An 18,455-nucleotide genomic window follows, 5' to 3' on the forward strand; every position below is an offset into this window, starting at 1 on the left:
TTTTCAATTTAGTGTATCTCTCAGTAGGGCCACCCGGCCCATGCAGCTCTCGGTCTTCAAAGACTGTTGGGATTCCATTTTGTGGACATTCCCTGTTCATTTAACAGCCAGGTTTGATGACCGGTCAGGTTTGACCACTGGTTAGGTTGATGACTGGTCAGGTTTGATGAGCGGCCAGATTTGACGACTGGTCAGGTTTACTTCCAGTCTTTTGCCTCCACAGTGCAGGCCACACGGACTGTCCTGCTGCTTTGGGCACGTGCACGCCCCTGCCAGTGAAGTAACAAGCAGTTTAACCTGGCAGCTTGCTGTCCGAACCTTCTGCTAAAACATAACAGACAAAACTTCTTTAAACAGCCAGCCTGACTGTATGTGAGTCCCTTAAATTCATTCTTTAGCTTTCAGTACAAACAGACAGCGGTGGGACCCATCATTACAGGGTTATTGTAGGATGGGGAGAGAATTTCCGGTTCTGCAAGTGGAAGGGTGTGCTTCCTATGAAATGAACCCACCCTCCGTCCCTCCGCCCCTCCCTCATTCATTCAGCACTTAGAGTGCCCACGGATGGCCAGCGTGGGTACGTCACACCCAAGAGCAGGAATGGGGTGGGACTCCTTGAGGCTTCTGTGTGTCTCTGGCCGATGGACGACTTGGGGGCGCCAACACAGATGAGTTGCTGGGAGCGAAGCCGTCCTTATCAGAGCCACACTGTACCGGGCAGCAGTTCCCTGGAGCGAGGAGGCTATTTTTAAGCAGCAGCGTCGTGTTTCAGCGTGGAAATTCTGAACATCCGAGCAGGCAGCTTGCTGACTTGCTAATCTTTGGGGTCCTGATGCCAGGGACTGTGTTTGCTCAGCCCTGGACCCCAGCACTGCACCAGGGCCTGCTTGGCCTGCAGGACGAGCAGAGAAGGGAGTTCCTCCGGGACAAGTAATTATGTGAGTCCCGTCCGGCTGGTTTCACTTCTGCTGGATGTCTCTCGGGGCCGGCCGGGCTGGGTTCCTCCCGCCAGCCTGTGTGTTCGGGGCTGTGAGGGGCCGTGGGGTGTTCCTGTTGCAGTGCTCACAGGGCTTGTAGCTCTCCGGAAAGACACACTGACTTTTGGGGGGTGTCTCCGAGTGGCTTTGTTTTGCCAGAGCCGGCCACGTTCCCAGGCCTTCCCTTAGCTTGTGCGCGGGTGGCCGGGCCGCCAGGTGGGGTGGCACTCGGGCCATCCACCTCCAGCTTGTACGCTGGCCGGTGTCCAGGTCACGCCAGGCGAGTCTCCGTCTTTCTGCATCGCCGAAGGGAGCGCTGGGGGAGGTAGACTCAGCCCCTTCTCCTTTCCACAGTGAGCGCGGTGTAGGCAGCAACCTGAGCAGCAGGGCTGTTGGACGAGACGGACACGGGTCAGAGCCAGACCGGCTGTCTCGCACATCTCGAACCTGGGGGCTGCACCCACTGTCCTGAGCTTTCTTCCCTCATCTGTACAATGCAAAAGTACTAACCATCTTGCCAGTGGAAAGTTGAATTCTGTTTTTTGAAATAAATAATTTGGGCTTGGGGGCAAAGCACCTTTGATTGCGACCCCAGCTTCTTAGGAGCCCCAGTTCTGTTCCCCATCTCCCCCGAGGATGCGCCCCACAGGTGCCCCGTGCCGAAGCTCTCGAGGAAAACGTGGTGAGGAGGGCGTGGCCTTGATGCTGTGGGCCTGTCTTTCCCGCAGGTGCTGTGAGTGGCTGAGATGCTGCGGTGGGGGAGAGCCCAGGCCCCGCACGGTCTGGCTGGGGCACCCCGAGAAGAGGGACCAGAGGTACCCCCGAAATGTCATCAACAATCAGAAGTACAACTTCTTCACCTTTCTTCCTGGGGTACGTATGGGCAGGGACCACATCCGTTTTTTCTTCCCACACCAAATGCATGCAGTGGAGCCAGCCTTAGAGGTCTGAGGTCCCCGTGGCAGGTTTTGTGAACACGCGCTTGTCTTTTCCACACCCCCTGACCGCTGGCCGTGGCTGCTGTCTGTCTGCACAGCTGTGAGGCCACCTGATCAGTTAGGTCAACTTCACATTTATTACTTACTTAGTGTGTTGTGCGGAAGAGAGAAAAAGATATTACGGGGACCTAGCATTATAACCGGAAAACCGCAGTGCTTAAATTTCCCCCCATCGTCACGAAACACATATTTAGCTGTAGGAAAGTTGGGGGATAAGAGTATAGAGAAATAAAAAAAATATATATAAGATGCATTTTAATCCTTTTACCCAAAGAATTTCTGTGAACATTTTTTGCTCTGCTAACATTTTTGCTGATGACTTTCTGGTTTGCTTGGTGTGATACTCTGCAGCCATAGCCCTTCCCATTAACTTATCCAAATACATGGACAGGGTCTCCTCCAACCTTCCCCCGACGCACGTAAATCAAACTCCGATTTTTATCCACCGTGGCCTCCAGACACTGATCGACTATAGAAGCCGCAGCAGCAGCCAGTTCCAATGCTGGAAAGGAAAAAAACGTTACTATCTTTGATTTATTGCGAGATAATACGGAAACACACATACATTATACTGTAGCTTAAGGTCCCTTCGAATGCTTTTTTTCTTTTATACCTTTATTCACAAGGCTCTTTGACCTCTGAATAGGCTAACGATGGAATCCCATTACCTTTTCTTGGTAGTCTACAGTTGCTACCTTCTTAATGTTTTAATTACATAGTTTCAGTTTTTCTTTTTAAAAATTATCTGTATTGTTGAAAGTATTACAGATGTCCCTTTTTCCCCATTGACCCCTTCCACCCTGCACACACCCTGAATGATTTTTTAAGGATGATTTTGACTACATTCATTGCTCACTGCCTCAGCCCTCCCCACCCTTCCCCCAGATCTCAGTAACTTAACTCAAGACAAACTTTATTTCTGGTTCCTGGGAATTCTGATGCAGACATAGCCACTCTCTTCCCTCTGGGAGCTACGCCTTCTGGAATTCTGGCCTCCAGCGTCCCCGTGGCTGGGCCAGAGCAGTGGCCCAGCGATCACTCTTAACCGCCTTAGCCTTGGAGAGACTCGTCATTTTCTTTTCTTTTCTTTTTTAAATATATTTTTATTGATTGCAGAGAGGAAGGGAGAGGGAGAGAGAGATAGAAACATCAGTGATGAGAGAGAATCATTGGTCGGCTGCCTCCTGCACACCCCACACTGGGGATCGAGGCTGCAACCTGGGCATATACCCTGACTGGGAATCGAACTGTGGCCTCTTGGTTCATAGGTCGACACTCATCCACTGAGCCACGCCGGCCGCGCAAGACTCCTCATTTTCATTCATTGCCCATCGGCCGAGTCGCGTGGTATCAGTCTTCCTGCCGGGGCACCTGGGAGCAGTCAGAGCCGCCAGAACCCGCCGCCACCGGGATGGGGTTCTTCTGGATGTATTTTATGGCATTGCGATCACATCGTGGAAATGACAATTTATCTTACTTTAAATTTATAAAAAAACATCTTTTTAAATATCCTGCTTTTTGGATCAATCTTACAGCATAAGCATTTCCCACTAATACTTATTCTTAAAAAGCAACATGTTGCGGGGCTTGCCTATACTTACAGAATAGATGGTTTAAGATAGAAAACAGAGCAGACAGTGGAAGCCCTCAGCGTGCCCTCCCCACCCCAGGGGTAACCACGCTCTTGAATTTGGTGTTTACAGTTTCCACATGTATTGCTATTTACATTTTTACTTAAGAAATTTTTTTTTTATTGTACAGAGAACTATTTAAACTTTATGGGAAAGATATCATGTTGTGTTCTTTTGTAGGAAAGTTTTTTTTCTTAATCTTTACCTGAGGACATGTTTTTTAAAAATTGATTTAGAGAGAGAGGAGGGGGGAGGGAGAAAGAGAAAGAGAGAGAGAGAGACAGACAGACATCGATGTGAGAGAGAAACATTCATCTGTTGTGTCCCGTATGTGCCCTGACTGGGTATCGAACCTGAAACCTTTTGTTGTACGCGATGACGCTCCAACCAACTGAGCCACCGCCAGGGCTGTAGGAAAGTTTTAAAACATTATTCACCTCCCACTCACCCTGCCCAGTCCTATCAGATAAGCCTTGAATGTCTCCTCTCTCTTCTCTCCACATTCCAGGTGCTGTTCAACCAGTTCAAGTACTTTTTCAACCTCTATTTCTTACTCCTCGCCTGCTCGCAGTTTGTACCTGAAATGAGACTCGGTGCGCTCTACACCTACTGGGTCCCGCTGGTGAGTAACGCGCCCTGTTTGCTCAGTGGCCGCAGAGCTTGGGGACAGACAGCTCTTTGTCTCTCTCGCTGTAGCATGTGGAATGGGAGAGTAGCCCTTTCAGGGAGAGGGCACCCTCACGCTAGCACATTGGGCGCCCCCAAGATTATAAGGTTGCAGCTCCATTGCCTACATCAGCAGGGTCAGACGATAGTGAGTTCTGAGCCATTCCTTCCTTCTGTCACTCTGCTCCTCCGTCATTCATCGTCTCAGCAAACAGAGTGGCAAACGAGGGAGACCAAGCCCGGGTCTCTGTGGACTGTGCTGTTTGAATTGTTTTCTGAGACCCCATGTTCTACTTACTCTGTGTATACTATTTAGGGGGAGGGTTTAAAAAAGTAACAGATTCTGTGCTTTCTGTGTACCAATGTGAGAGAACTGACCAGATTGCCCCTCCATTCCTTCCCTTGCCTGCTTTTCTTTCTTCTTTTCCTTTGCCAAATGGTAATTGAGCACCTACTATGCGCCAGGCACTATGCTGTGTGCTGGGGGTGCAGCGATGAACAAAACATATAAATTCCTGCCCTCATGGAGTTGATTTTCAGAGGGATAGACAATAAACAGATTAATAAAGTTGTTTCAAATTGTGGGAAGGTCTGTGAGGGTAACAGAATAAGGTCGTAGGACAGGCAGGGTATCCCAGGCTCCTGGAGTGTTTGCTGAATGGATGAAGTGGGGGCTGGGAGCTGTGGAGGGGCAGACTAGCCAGGATGTTCATGAAAGCCTCTTGAGAAGGTGATGGGAAGGAGAATAGGAGGGTGGGAGGACTCTGGGCAGACAGCAGCCGTGCAAAGGCCCTGTGGTAGACAGGAGCTCAGAGGACTTGGAGAACAGAAAGCGGCTCAGCATGACTGGCATTTGAGAGGGCAGACCTGATGTCTTTTTCTCCAGAGACATTATGAAATGTAATTGCTGCCTGTTTCTCTCTAAGCTGGACTCGGGGGGAACACTTAGATTTTCTTTTCACAAACATGGTTAAATTTTTTTTAAAATATATTTTTTATTGATTTCAGACAGGAAGGGAGAGGAGAGAGAGATAGAAACATCAATGGTGAGAGAGAATCATTGATCGGCTGCTTCCTGCATGCCTCCTACTGGTAATTGAGCCTGCAGGCCGGGTATGTGCCCTTGACCGCAGTCAAACCCAGGACTCTTCAGTCTGCGGTCTAATGCTCTATCCAAATTGAGCCAAACCGGCTAGGGCTAAATTTTTAATTGGAAGAAGATTTGTTTTAAAATTGATATTTAGAGAGAGAGAGGGGTAAGGAGAGAGAGGAACTTCAATTTGTTGTTCTACATATAAGAAACAACCAATGAATGCATAAATAAGTGGAACAACAAATGTATGTTTCTCTCTCTCTCTCCCTTCCTCTAAAAATTAATAAAGAAATTTAAAAAAAAGATATACACAGTTCTGAGTAATTTTTCTTTCTAATCTTCAGCATCTCTTCTTCTTGACTTTTGAACATTGACAACTCACTAAAGCAATGTGAGAGCACTGTGTGAATTGGACACGCTCTGCCTGGTGCTCCGCTAGAAGTTGTAGGAGTTCCTTAGGACCTCGGGTGGGTGGCTTTGTGCTCAGGGCACCCCACTGGGGCGTGGAATGCTCCAGACCCTACCTCTCAAGTCTGTGTATTGGTTTCTTTGCAAACCCAGATGTGCTGCTCTCTACTGCCTCCCAAGGGGCTTCTGTTCATTTTTCTTTTCCTTTTTCAATTACGAAGGGACTCTTCCTTATTGGAAAAAAATTTGAAGAACAAGTGGGGGAAACTCCCCCACACAAATGCCCCTGTGCTGCCGCCCCCGAGATACCCCATTTATGTTTCTGGTCGATTTCCTTTTCGTCTCTTACACGTGCCTGTGTTTTGTGCGCACTCTAACATACAGTGTAGTAAATTCTGTATGTTATGTAAATGCATATGTTTTGTAAGTTGGGATCCCAAGTGCTCACGAAGATAGCTAGCTGTGTGTCTCCCCTCCTCCCTGCCTCTTGCACCTCAAGCGTGATATCTGACCTGGCACGTGTCCTCGTTCTTCACGGTACCCGTCTGCCCAGCCTGTGGTATAAACCCATCATCGACAGGTTCTGGGGTACAGATCTGTTCACACCCCCACTACCTCGTCTACCTTATCTTGGCATCTATGGTGGGGAGGGGACGTCAGCCACATTGGGAATAAGCTTTTCATTCTCTTAACCAGAGTCATGTAGATACGACTAAGGGTGGGGGATGGATTTAACAGGAATTCACACGCCTGAGAAAGTTGGTGGGAATGAGATCAGCTCTGTTGAATTCTCCCAAAGGTGGTCAGCAAGGGTCCTGTGGGCTGGAGGCGGAGCGTGCTGCTGGGGGAAAGGATTCCCCGCTTGATAAGGGAGAACTGAGGGGCCAAGGAGACTGGGGAAGTCGCTTGAGGTTGTGGTCGGATGTGAAGGGTTTCGGTCTTACAGAGACGGAGCTCCCTCCTTTTCTCTGAGGAAAGGTCTTGGGATGTCAGAAGGGCTCTGGGCTGCACAGGAGGCCGTGTGTACAGGGAGATTCTTTGCGGCTTGCTACGTATAATGAAAAATTGGAAACAAACACTTGTCCCTTGGTAGTTACCCACATGCTGGTGGAGCTGAGCTCCGGGGTGCTGCCCAGGAGTGAGAAGCCGGGAAGTCACTCCGCGGGTGCTGACCCGGGAGGGTGTGACTCATGTTTTTCTTGACGTGGATAAAGCAAGTTGCAGAACATCATGGACCATATGCTTCCATTTTTATGACCCTCTCCCTCCCCCCCAACAAATACAGGGGTGGGCAAAAGTAGGTTTACCGTTGTGAGTACCCAAAACAGAGTTTATTCTTGTGTTATTATTTATTAATTAGTGTATATTTATTTGTATTGCAACTGGGGTGAGGCCAGAGGGCTGGGGGAGTGGAGGGGGCTGGGGTGACCTGGCGGGCTCCCACCCCTTCCAGTCCTGTCTCCTCGCTGAAATGTCCCTGGGATTTTCCAGGAGAAGCCGGAGACCTGATTTTCAGTGTAAGCCACTGACCCCTGGTTTTCCTGGGACCCGGCCTCAGCTAGAAGCCGGCAGATTGACAGCAGCCTCGGGCCATCCTGAGGTTTCTTACTGCATCAGGGCCCCTGGGACGGTTCAGGACGCAGAGGGGATGTTTGTCTTGTAGAAGTCCTGGCTTTCTTTCCGGGGCCTGCAGAGCAGGGAGTTTGGGGTCGAAGATGAATTGGACACCATCTATTTCTAGGTGACTGTAGCTGACTTCCCCAAAAGGCCCTAGATGTTTGTGCAGGGAATCATCGTGCAGTTCTTGGCTAGAACACATTTTGAAATGTCTCTGACCATCCTGAAAGTCCCGGCATTTCAAACCCAGGTAGGAGCGCGTGGCTGAGTGCAGGCCTTGGCCGCACTTTGACGAGAAGTTGTGTCATCTGAACAAACTGCTGAGCCTCAGTTTCCACATCTGTAAAACGGGTGATCAGGTCTATTTCCTTGGCTTGTTGGGAGGATTACGTGAAATAACAACATGGAAAATGCTTCCGATAGCTCCTGGCATATAGAAAATAGTCTCATTTTAATTTTTAAAACCTGCGCTAGTGACACTGTTGTTCACTGTCTGGATTAAGTTTTAGTTTTTAATACTTTTTTCTTGGTACTGATATAGTAGAGGAAGAATTTCTTCAGGAGATAGCAGGAATAGCCCATAACATTGTATGAAGTCCAAGTAATAAATCTAGATTTTTTTGTTATTAAGATATAATTTATACACCATAAAATGCACAGACACGGCCCAGCTGGCGTAGCTCAGTGGTTGAGCGTGGACCTATGAATCAGGAGGTCACGGTTCAATTCCCGGTCAAGGCACGTGCCCGGGTTGTGGGCTGGATCCCCAGTGTGGGGCGTGCAGAAGGCAGCCGATTCATGATTCTCTCTCATCATTGATGTTTCTCTCTCTCTCTCTCTTCTCCCTTCCTCTCTGAAATCAATAAAAAAATATATAGACACACATATGTTAAAAAAAATGCACAGATACGGAGTTTCTGATTCGGCGAGTGTTGACCTTCATCAGCACCCGTGTAAACGCCACCTCAGTAAGACAAGAACACTTCCATCGCTCCGGAAAGTTCCCAGTGCCCCTTTCCCGCCAACCCCTCCCCCGCCAGAGGCAGCTGCTCTTCTGAATTCTATCTCTTTCAGGCAGTTTTGTTTTCGCAGATCGACTTTTGATGTTCAGCATCACCACAGAGCCTTATCGACACCTTCCCAGTGGCTCTCTCTGCGCTGCCATGGCCCGCGTTTCTCTACAAGCTCAGCGTGGGCCCGACAGCCCGGGCCCACTTTCAGACCTCTTTCTAGATGTCTGTGGATGTGCAGGGCCTCCGAAGGTGGACAGCGGGAGTTTATTTCTGGACCACATTTGCATCTCGTTGTAAATAAATTTCTAGCCCAGGGAATGGCGTGTCCTCCGGAATTAATGAGAACTGTGTGTTTGGGGGCGGGGAAGGGTAGGTCGGATGAACTTGGGAGGCCGTGTTCACTGGCAGCGGGGAGGCTGCAGCTTCTGTCTTTACTTACTTATTTTTTTAATCCTCGCCCGAGGATGTTTTTCTGTTGATTTTTAGAGAGTGTGGAAAGGAGGGGAAGAGACAGAGAGAGAGATACATCGATGTGAGAGAGACACGTCGATTGGGTGCCTCCTGCATGTGCTCCGATCAGGGCCGGGGATCCAGCCGCAACCCGCACACGCCCTTGCCTGGAATTGAACCCAGGACCCTTCAGTCCGAAGGCTGATGCTTCTCTCCACTGAGTCAAACTGGCTAGGGCGCAGCTTCTGTCTCTGCATGAGCTCACACTCCCACTGTCATCCGTGGGACTCAGCCAGGCCCATGCAGGGCACAGAGAAACCAGAACATTTGAAGAAAACAAACAACAACAAAAACCTGGCCTCTGGCCCAGAACAACAAAACTGCAGCGTGAGTCCGGGGAGGAGGGAGGGGAGGAGGGGGGGAGGGGCTCTGCAGACCGGGCCTGTGGTGCCGGAACAAGCTTCCTCTCCTCCGTACGAGGTCTGCAGGTCTGCGTATGCTTTTGTTCTGAAATGGGCCCGTTCTTCACATCCGATTGGCAGCAGGAGGCAGGAGGAGTCCTGTGATTGTGAAATATCTGGGGTTTTGGAGGAGGTCCACAAAGCAGCGCCTCTCTGGCTAGATTTACATAAGGATCTGAATCAAAGTTAATGTATTTCACAGGGTCAACAGCATGAAAATGAAGTCAGCAAGCAATCCCTACTGCTACCCTCCGTGGGAAGCTTGCTGTCTGTGTTTTTAAAAAGTGATTTTAAAAGGAGGGATGATAAGGGCATCTCGTAAGAAAAATGAATGAGGCCCTGGCCGGGTAGCTCAGCTGGTTAGAGCGTCGTCCTGATACTCCGAGGTTTTGGGTTTGGTCCCGGGTCAGGGCACACACAAGAAGCAGCCAGTGAATGCATCAATAAGTGGAACAGCAGACCCTTGTTTCTTTCCCGCTCCTTTCTCTGTACCTCTCTCTCTAAAAAAAAAAAAAAAATCAATAAAATAAAAAAAATATATTTAAAAGAAAAAAGAAAAATGGATGAAGGTTCTTGCCTTTGTGGATTCAAGAGGAAAACTGGATGGAAATAGGTCCATGCTGTGGACGACACACACCTGTCTCCCCCAGAGTGTGTGAGTTGGGGTGCCTGGCTCAGGAAGATCAGACAGGTTTACATTTCCTTTTTATTAGCTGGTACTTGCACTGTGAATGCTTCATAATGTTTCTTTATAAAAATTTAGGACATTACAGACATCCTGCAGTCCAGCCCACTCCATCCGTGTCCCTCTTAGCAGAGGAATCTAACCAATAGTTAAGGAAATGGGAAAGTCTTTCTTTTAAAAAAAAAAGTTTTTATTGATTTTTTGGAGAGAGAGGAAGGGAGAGGGGGAGAGAGAAACATCAATCGGTTGCCTCCCATACATACCCCGACTGAGGGTTGAACTTGCAGCCTGGGTATGTGCCCTGACCAGGAATTGAACCAGCAACTTTTCAGTGCATGGGATGATGCCCAACCAGCTGAGCCACACCGGCCAGGGCAGAAAGTCTTTCCCAGTGTATGGAATCTTTGTTATTTCTGTGAACGGTGTTCCATTTTATGTTCTGAAAGATTGGTTTCCCCGCTGACCCCGCCCATGCAAGCAGCAGGTATCTCACTCTTTTTAGCTCCTGCTCGAGGTCCATCTCCTTGGCTCCGCCCACTGGAGTTTCTCTAGATGCAGAACAATCTGGCTGTTAAGATCTCAAGCCAGATTTCCTGTGTTAAAAATTTCTGCTTATCTATAATAATACAAGGTAATATGCTAATTAGACCAGGTGTCTTCCGGACGTCCTTCCTGACAAAGCCGGGGCCAGAGGGAAGCCAGCCAGGTCCCAGGTGCTTGCCAGCGGCTGGAGGAGGGAAGCCCGGGTTCCAGGTGCTGGAGAGAAGCTGGAGCTGGCAGCCAGAGGAAGGAAGGCCTACTCTTGCATGAATTTTCGTGCATCGGGCCTCTAGTATATCTCTCTATATAAAAGCCTAAGCAACCATTACAATTGGACAACCAGCCGGTAGCTATGATGCACACTGACCACCAGGGGGCAGACGCTCAACGCAGGAGCTACCCCCTGGTAGTCAGTGCACTCCCATAGCCAACCTCCTGTGGCCAGCCAATTTCCCGCAATCCCTCCCCCCATCTGGCCGACCCTATGGGGACTGGGCGAGACAGCTCAGTTGGCCCGATCGCCGGCCAAACCAAGGGACCCCACCCATGCATGATTTCATGCACCAAGCCTCTAGTGTATGTGTGTGTGTGTGTGTGTGTGTGTGTCTGTGTGTGTGTGTGTGTGTGTGTGTATAGTATATAAAATTCCTAAGAATTTTATTATTCAACCTCTTTGTGCCTCAGTTTCCTGATCTGTAGCACAGCGATCTCGTATGGTGAATCTGTACATAGGGTGGTTGTGAGGGTGGAATGCACTAATGGGAGGAAAGCACTTCAAGGGAGCCCAGCACATGGCGAGCGAGATTCAGATGTTAGTGGTCACCCTCCTTCAGCCATTGTCTGTGGATGGACAGTGTGGGTGTTTTGACATTTCTTACTCTCAGGAACCCTGAGACTAGGAGGTGGTGAATAGGGCTGTCTTTGTGCCCGCGTGTTGACGAGTGTTCCCCCAGGGTATGTGTGTAGGAGACCCTCGGAGAAGCGGGTTTGCTGGGCATGTGCATTTGGGACCCTTAGCAGGCCCTGCCCTGCTGCCCTCCAGCCTTTTCTGTCCCCGGCCCCAGGAGAGGAAGGTGGGTTTCAGCAGGGCTCACTCTGTCCTCTCTCTCTGCAGGGCTTCGTGCTGGCCGTCACCATCATCCGAGAGGCGGTGGAGGAAATCCGATGCTACCTGCGGGACAAGGAAGTCAACTCCCAGGTCTACAGCCGGCTCACAGTGAGAGGTCAGCTGGGGCTCCCCTGGGGCCGCCTCCTGCTGCCCGGCCTGGGCTGCAGGGCTGCAGCTCAATCATTGGTCGCTGACAGTCAGGGAGCAGAGTTCAAGGCCTGGGGCTGGCGGGAGTGTGGGCGCCGCGTGGCAGGACAGCCACTCGGTTGCTGGTACCAGGGAGGCCAGCATGTCCCCCGGGGCTTGGGGAGATGTGGGCTGCATCCCCAGGTGGCCAGGCTCTCTTAGAGGTGGTCCTGTGGGCTAACTTGCGCATCCTTAACCTGGAATTGAATTCTGTGCGTTTGGCATCCTCAGCCTGCTAGTTCCTTACCCTAATGGGGTCTGGCTGCAGAGGGCAGCTGGGAACTTGGCCCTACATCCGTTTCCAAAGGAGCCACAGCTTTAAAAGCCACTCTTTTAACACCACAAAACCAATGTCACAACTGTGCAGCATTGGTTTCTGTTAATCTGTTTATTTGTATACTTTTACATTGACTGTTTGTGGACATACAAGATGAGCCACATTCGTTTTTTTTAAAAGGCACCAGAGTTACATAAATACTGCATCTGTGAAGACTTCTTTACTGGCATCTCCTCAGTCCTTAGAACTGAAGGGGGAAGAGCCTGTAGTCTGACCCAGAGAGAACGGGAGCTAGCCTTCAGTCGTTAGCCCCGGGCCAGACACGAGCGTGTTAAATGGTGGGATTTAAAACCCACCCCAAGCCCCACAAAACTACCCGCCAAGGTTACTTCCGCTTCCCACTCCCCGTCCTAGAGTAGATTTCCTGTGAGGCTGTGTTCAGAAAGGAGGGAAAGTTACTGTCTGCAGTCCCCTAAGAGGACCGATCCCATTCAGGGATTAATACTGTTTTAGGAGAGGCTGGAGGCAGTGGGAGTTGTGCCTCGCCTGCAGGAAAGGGGGAATTCTGAAAGAGAGACCAGACAGGTGCTGGAGGAGCTGGTCCCCGGGCCTGGCGTGAACTGCTGTTGTTCAGCGCTTTAGTCTTCCCGGGTTTTCAGTAGAATTTTCCTTTTGGGAAAAATGTCAGAGGAATATATTTTGGCCTTCTCCCCACACCCCCGCCCCCCCTGCCCCGCTCCCCCCCCCAAAAAAAACATTGAAATGTTGACAAAATTCCTTGAGGGCATGGAAGTGTGTTTGTTTTAGTGCATTGAATAGATTTTCATAGTTGGTGGTCTTAAAAATTTGCAAGTCTCTGGGAGAAGGGGGACTTTAGAGCGGGTATAGAAATACGTGCTTTGTTATTGCTAAACCACTGCATTTAGGACATTTTGCAAACTAAAGAATAAGAACCCTGTATAATCTTTGCAAAGGCAGGTGGCTTGGGGGTTCCACGTGGGTAATCAGAAGACCCCTCTGGGGAGGCGTTTTGTGTGGTTTGTGTATATGAAACCCTCCCTTAATAACATATTCTGACGATGACATTTGCAATGCTTGGCAACCGACAAAAGCCCTGGCCGGCAGAGAGGGCCGCTGGGTCTGTTTAGAGGAGGGGCTTTGGGAGGCTTTCCATTCATCTGTCCAGCTCCCGCCCGCCCTTCTTTGGTTCTTTTCATATTGCAATTGCTTTTCCTGGCGTGGTTTTCGTGCCCTCCCCTGCAGGCCCCTCTCAGCTGCTGCTACCATCCCCTCCGTCCTTGCAAAGGCCCTAAAGAGAATTGGCAGATGGCTCCAGCAGTAAAAACTTGTCTTCCTTTGTCGGCCTCCTTTTGGGACCCACGGTACCCATTGTCATGCCAATTCGACAGGCGAGGCCCAGGAGCCCAGCTCTGAATATTAACCCAGGCCCTCGCCCTGCGTTTTGTTTTGAAAGCCCCAAAACGGGCGACCAAAAAACTGTCAGCCAGGGTCGTGATGGAGGTGAGTTTAGTTATTTGATCCACTTTGAGGGGGAAGGGCCAGAGAGAAAAGCCCAAGCAGAAGGCTTCAGAGGGAGGAAGAGAAAGAAGCCTTTTTTGACCTTACCGCACTATTTAATGACTCAATAATATTTTCTGGAGTGAGACATTTCACCAAGAATTCAATGAAGCTCAAAAGCGAGATGAAGCAAATAGGGACTTGTATGTCCGCGCAGGACTGTTTTCTTTTTTTGATCACAGGACATCTTAAAATGGACTTTTCAACACTACTTCTGGAGTTCAGAAATGCTTAGAAACCAGAATATCAAGTCCGCGACCACTAGATGGTAGGCCATGAGCTTTCCCTGCGTTCAACATCATCTCCTGGCTAAGAAAGCAGTGCTTGGACTAAATAAGATAGTTAAACATTTGGGGGTAATAATCTCTAACTAGCAAAAAGCCTGTCACCCCGGCTCCTCAGTGGTCAGCGTGTTGCTAGTCTCTCTCTGTCTTAGCCACTAGAGATTAAGGTGAGGGTATCATTCCTTTTGCCCCTGAACACTTCAGTGTTTAATTCCTAAGAGGACAGTTCTCTTACATAACACAGTCCAGTGGGCCAAATCAGAAAATTTAACATTGAGGCATTACTATTAATCAGATCTAGAATCCTTTCTCAGAATTGGCCATTTGTCCCTGAAATGTCCTTTAGTAGCATTTAAAAAAAATTGATTTTAGAGAGGAAGGGAGAGAGAGAGAGAGAGAGAGAGAGAGAGAGAGAGAAACATCGATTTGTTGTTTATACACTCATTGGTTGATTCTTGTATGTGCCCTGACTGGGGATCAAACCCGTAACCTTGGCATATTGGGGTGACACTCATCAGCTGAGCTACCCGGCCGGGGCTGCAGCATTTTTTTCTTGGTCCAGGAACCAATCCAGAGTTGCCCGTTGCGTTTAGCTGCCCTCTCTCTCTCCTTCATCCCTCCAACCTGGCATAGCTCTGTGACGGCGTTTTTGAAAAGGACAGGCCAGTTTTAGGCCAGTTACTTCGCAGCTTGTCCCTCAACTTGTGTTTGCCTGATGTCTCAACGTTAGATTCACGGCGTGCATTTTGGCAGGAATTAATATAGTTTTAAGAATGTCAGTGGCACAGACTCTAAGTCAGGATGTTGCCAAAGTTTTAGAGGCATTATGTTAATCAAACTGAAAAACTTGAAAACTTTGAGGAAAAAGAATTCTATTTTGAACAGCTGAACTAAAAGCCCTGATAATAATGAGGAGTTCTCCATCAGAGGGAAGTTACTTTAAAAAAAAAAATTTTTTTTTTATTGATTTCAGAGAGGAATGGAAGGGTAGAGAGAGAGATAGAAACATCAATGATGAGAGCGAATCATTGATTGGCTGCCTCCTGCATGCCCCACACTGGGGATCAAGCCCGCAACCTGGGCATGTGCCCTTCACCAGAATTGAACCTGGGACCCTTTAGTCTGTAGGTCAGCGCTCTATCCACTGAGCCAAACCAGAAACAGTGGAAGTTACTTTTTTTTTTTTTTTAATAGTTGCTTCCAACACTATTTTTTTCCAGACTATATATGGCTAATTTGCAGAGTGTCCCCAAGGGAGTTTGACTGGGAGACTGGGAGTTCTGTCGCTCGTTATGACGTATGCTGACCACCAGGGGGTGGTGCAGAGCGAAGGAAGGCCCTGGCTGGCAGCTGGAAGGCCCTGATTGGCCCTGATGGCAGCCAGGCCTAGGGACCATACCCGTGCATGCATTTCGTGCACCCAGCCTCTAGTATTCCTATAAAACAACAAAAAGTTTATAAAAATACCTGAAGTATATGAAAAGTCACAGAAAAAATATACAAATGGTGAATATACATATGAAAGGATCTCAGGCTGCTTCCATTTTAGATTCTCGTATTTCATTCAATGTGTACCTAAAACAACAGACCAGTTGGATTCATTTTTAATGTAATTGTCATGGTCTAATGAGTATTTGAAGTATTTTATTAATATAATTAGCCATATAAAAGGGAGTGACCTTTTATTCATTCTTTTAAGAATATTTGAGACTCCATTTTGTCCAAAATCTACAATAGGTTTCTGTTTTATTATGAAAATTGGAGAGCTTTTATTAGTTGCTGCAGTGGTTTGGATTGTTTATTCACTTATGAATTCCATTACTTTTTTGGGGGAAAAAATAGTGAGATTTGATGGAATTTTCTCTCTGCTGTATAAAGCATCTCTAAAGATTAACTATTGGGATTTTAATTTATGTTCCTTAACTTTAATATACGATAATCTACAATAGATTTCTGTTTTACAAAGATAAACATAAGGGCTGGGCTTAGAGAATTCATGGTCCAGTGAGGTATCCAGGCACGTAAGTAGATAACTTTAAGAAGCTAACTAAAAAGAACTTATATGCTTATATGCATTGCCCATGAATACAGACAGTAGGGTAGTGAAGGCCTGGGGCTGGGTGGGTACCAGGTGGTGGGTGGGGGGAAAGGAGGCAAAAAAGGGAGAGACATTTATAATACCCTCAACAATAAAGATAAAATAAAATAAAAAAGCTAACTAATAATTAATTATGCTTTATGGGCATGAATGTGGGGCCCTTATGAGGAAGGTCCCCTTATGACCACTGCACTCCTGGTTCTGAGCTTGTACTGGATTCAGAACTCGGCGTCCACCTCCTCCCCGCTGTGTGGGCAGATCCCTTAACCTGCCAGTAATTGGAGGTGATAGTAGTACCTCCTGCCTAAGAGTTGCTTAAATGTAACTCCTACATGGGAAGAACGTAGGACTGTGCCTGCGATTGGATGTGTGCTCAAGAAAGGCAGTGCTGGTGGTATTACAGCCAGGGCTCATTAAGTGTTGGTGGATGAATCAATGGAGACATTAGCCGAGGGTGATGGGAGGTTGTGGGAGCCCATCAGAGAGGAGTTGATGATGTCTTCCAAAAGAGATAACCTTCATCCTGAGTCTCACAGGATGGGAGAGAGCAGGACTGGCTACATTAAAAAATGAACCTGTGACGAGGCCCTTGTTCAAAAATTATTAAGATTTTCAAAATGGTGACAGTAGATCACTAAACCAAGTAAGGGGCCCTTAGGATCAGTCCTGGGATCACATGCCCATGACGTTGCCCTGATAAGAGCTCCCCAAACGTCCCGTCATGATTCTAGGAGTGCGACGGAGAGAGCCCTAGGGCCTGGCTCCATCTTGCTCTTCCCGATGAGGCTGCCTCCCCGAGCCTCTCCCTCCTGGGAGAACAGAAGAAAAGACCACGTAGGCCCGTGAGGACCGAGACTCTGGGAAAGTGGGAAGTTGACTCTCTGATCCAGGAATCTGTACAAGGCCTGCTACAGGGCGACGGGCACAGTGGAGCTGTTGGGAAAATGCTGCCCACATTGGAAAGCAGGAGGACAGGAAAACGAGGAAAGGTGACTCACCGTAGCCAGCAGCTGTGGGAGGTCAGGCCTGTCATTTTTAAACGGCCCCGTGCAGGGAGCTTTTCCGGGGAACTGGGGCGCAGAGAGGGAACGCACCCCGTCTGAGTGGTGCGGCTAGCTAGGGACTAGAACCCCTGCCTGTCTGAATGTCAGCCCTTCGTCTGTAAGTCCAGGCACCTACCATGTGCTAGGAGCTAGTGCAGCACTTTGCCGTAGACGATCTCAATGATCGCCAGAGTGTTCCTCCTAAATACAAATGCTGCAGGACTTCTAAGATTTAAGTCTTTTTAAAACACATTTGTATTTTTTAAGTTGATTTGAGAGAGAAACAGACATCGATTATTTGTTGTTCCATTTATTTATGCATTTGTTGGTTGATTCTTTTTTTAAAAAATATTTTTATTGATTTCAGAGAGGAAGGGAGAAGGATAGAGAGATAGAAACATCAATAATGAGAATCATTGATCAGCTGCCTACTGCACCGAGCCCACAACCCGGGCATGTGCCCTTGACCAGAATTGAACCTGGGACCCTTCAATCTGTAGTCTGACACTCTAGCCACTGAGCCAAACCAGCTAGGGCTGTTGGTTGATTCTTGTATGTGCCCTGCCTGGGGATGGAACCCAAAACCTTGGGGTATCGGGATGACGCTTTAACCAACTGAGCGCCCCCCTGCCTCCCCCCCCCCCCCCCCCCCCTCGCCGTCCACGGCCTATTTCTCAGTCCAAGAAACTTCTCAATCCAGCTTTCTCATTCTGAGGTGGGCAGACTGTTGAAAGCCACGTCAGGATAATGCTCTCAGATAAAGGAAAGCCCCTCTTTCCTCCTGCCTGAAGTCCACATTTCCACGGGATCAGAGACTTAAGAGAGATTCCTAGACTTTTATGAGTTTTATGGCTCTAATGATGGAGCCGTCTCCCCAGAGTAACACCATTCAGCGACCCTGGAAACCCCAAAGGCCATGAGGAGAGGTTCTTGAAGTTGGAACAGACTCGGCAACACTTAGTTTACTTGAAAGATTTGGGTGGGGTCAGGAAGAAAGAATGAGTCCATGAGTAATTTCTCATTATGCTTATCTTCCCCAAACCAAAAGTTTAATTCTGGAGAGGGGTCCCTCCGCCTTGATTATCACAGGAGGCGGGCCAATGGGATTTGCATTTTCACAGGATGAATTCCAGGTCTTCATACCAGGAATGTTTTCCCAGACTGACTTGTGATCAGGGGCTAAAGGAAGCCAGCAGATAATTAGCCTTGAAAGAAACTGCAAACAGAGCACAATTAACACGATGCTGATGTGTCTTTCCTGCTGGGGACATCTGGGCACCCCGGGAACCATAAGCCATAAACCAGAGGTCTACAGCAAAAGGCAGGGCGTCTCTCCCATCTT

At 48.5% G+C, this 18,455-nt stretch overlaps 1 protein-coding gene across 3 annotated transcripts in view; it reads left to right on the forward strand.

The window, feature by feature from the left end:
* Positions 1 to 18,455, forward strand: part of ATP9A (ATPase phospholipid transporting 9A (putative)) — a 116,331-nt gene that overhangs the window by 27,164 nt on the left and 70,712 nt on the right. For 2 of the 3 annotated variants that reach the window (XM_070419755.1, XM_070419756.1), the window contains exons 2-4: positions 1,706 to 1,850; positions 4,115 to 4,228; positions 11,654 to 11,762. In XM_070419755.1, the coding sequence (XP_070275856.1) occupies positions 1,706 to 1,850; positions 4,115 to 4,228; positions 11,654 to 11,762 (368 nt within the window). Of the gene's footprint in view, positions 1 to 921; positions 939 to 1,705; positions 1,851 to 4,114; positions 4,229 to 11,653; positions 11,763 to 18,455 lie in introns of those variants that run through there. The other variant, XM_070419757.1, reaches the window with a different exon arrangement.

This window comes from Myotis yumanensis, unplaced genomic scaffold (genome assembly GCF_028538775.1).
Source record: "Myotis yumanensis isolate MYYU_CA2020_CCGP unplaced genomic scaffold, mMyoYum1.0.hap1 SCAF_7, whole genome shotgun sequence".
Taxonomy (NCBI): Eukaryota; Metazoa; Chordata; class Mammalia; order Chiroptera; family Vespertilionidae; genus Myotis; species Myotis yumanensis.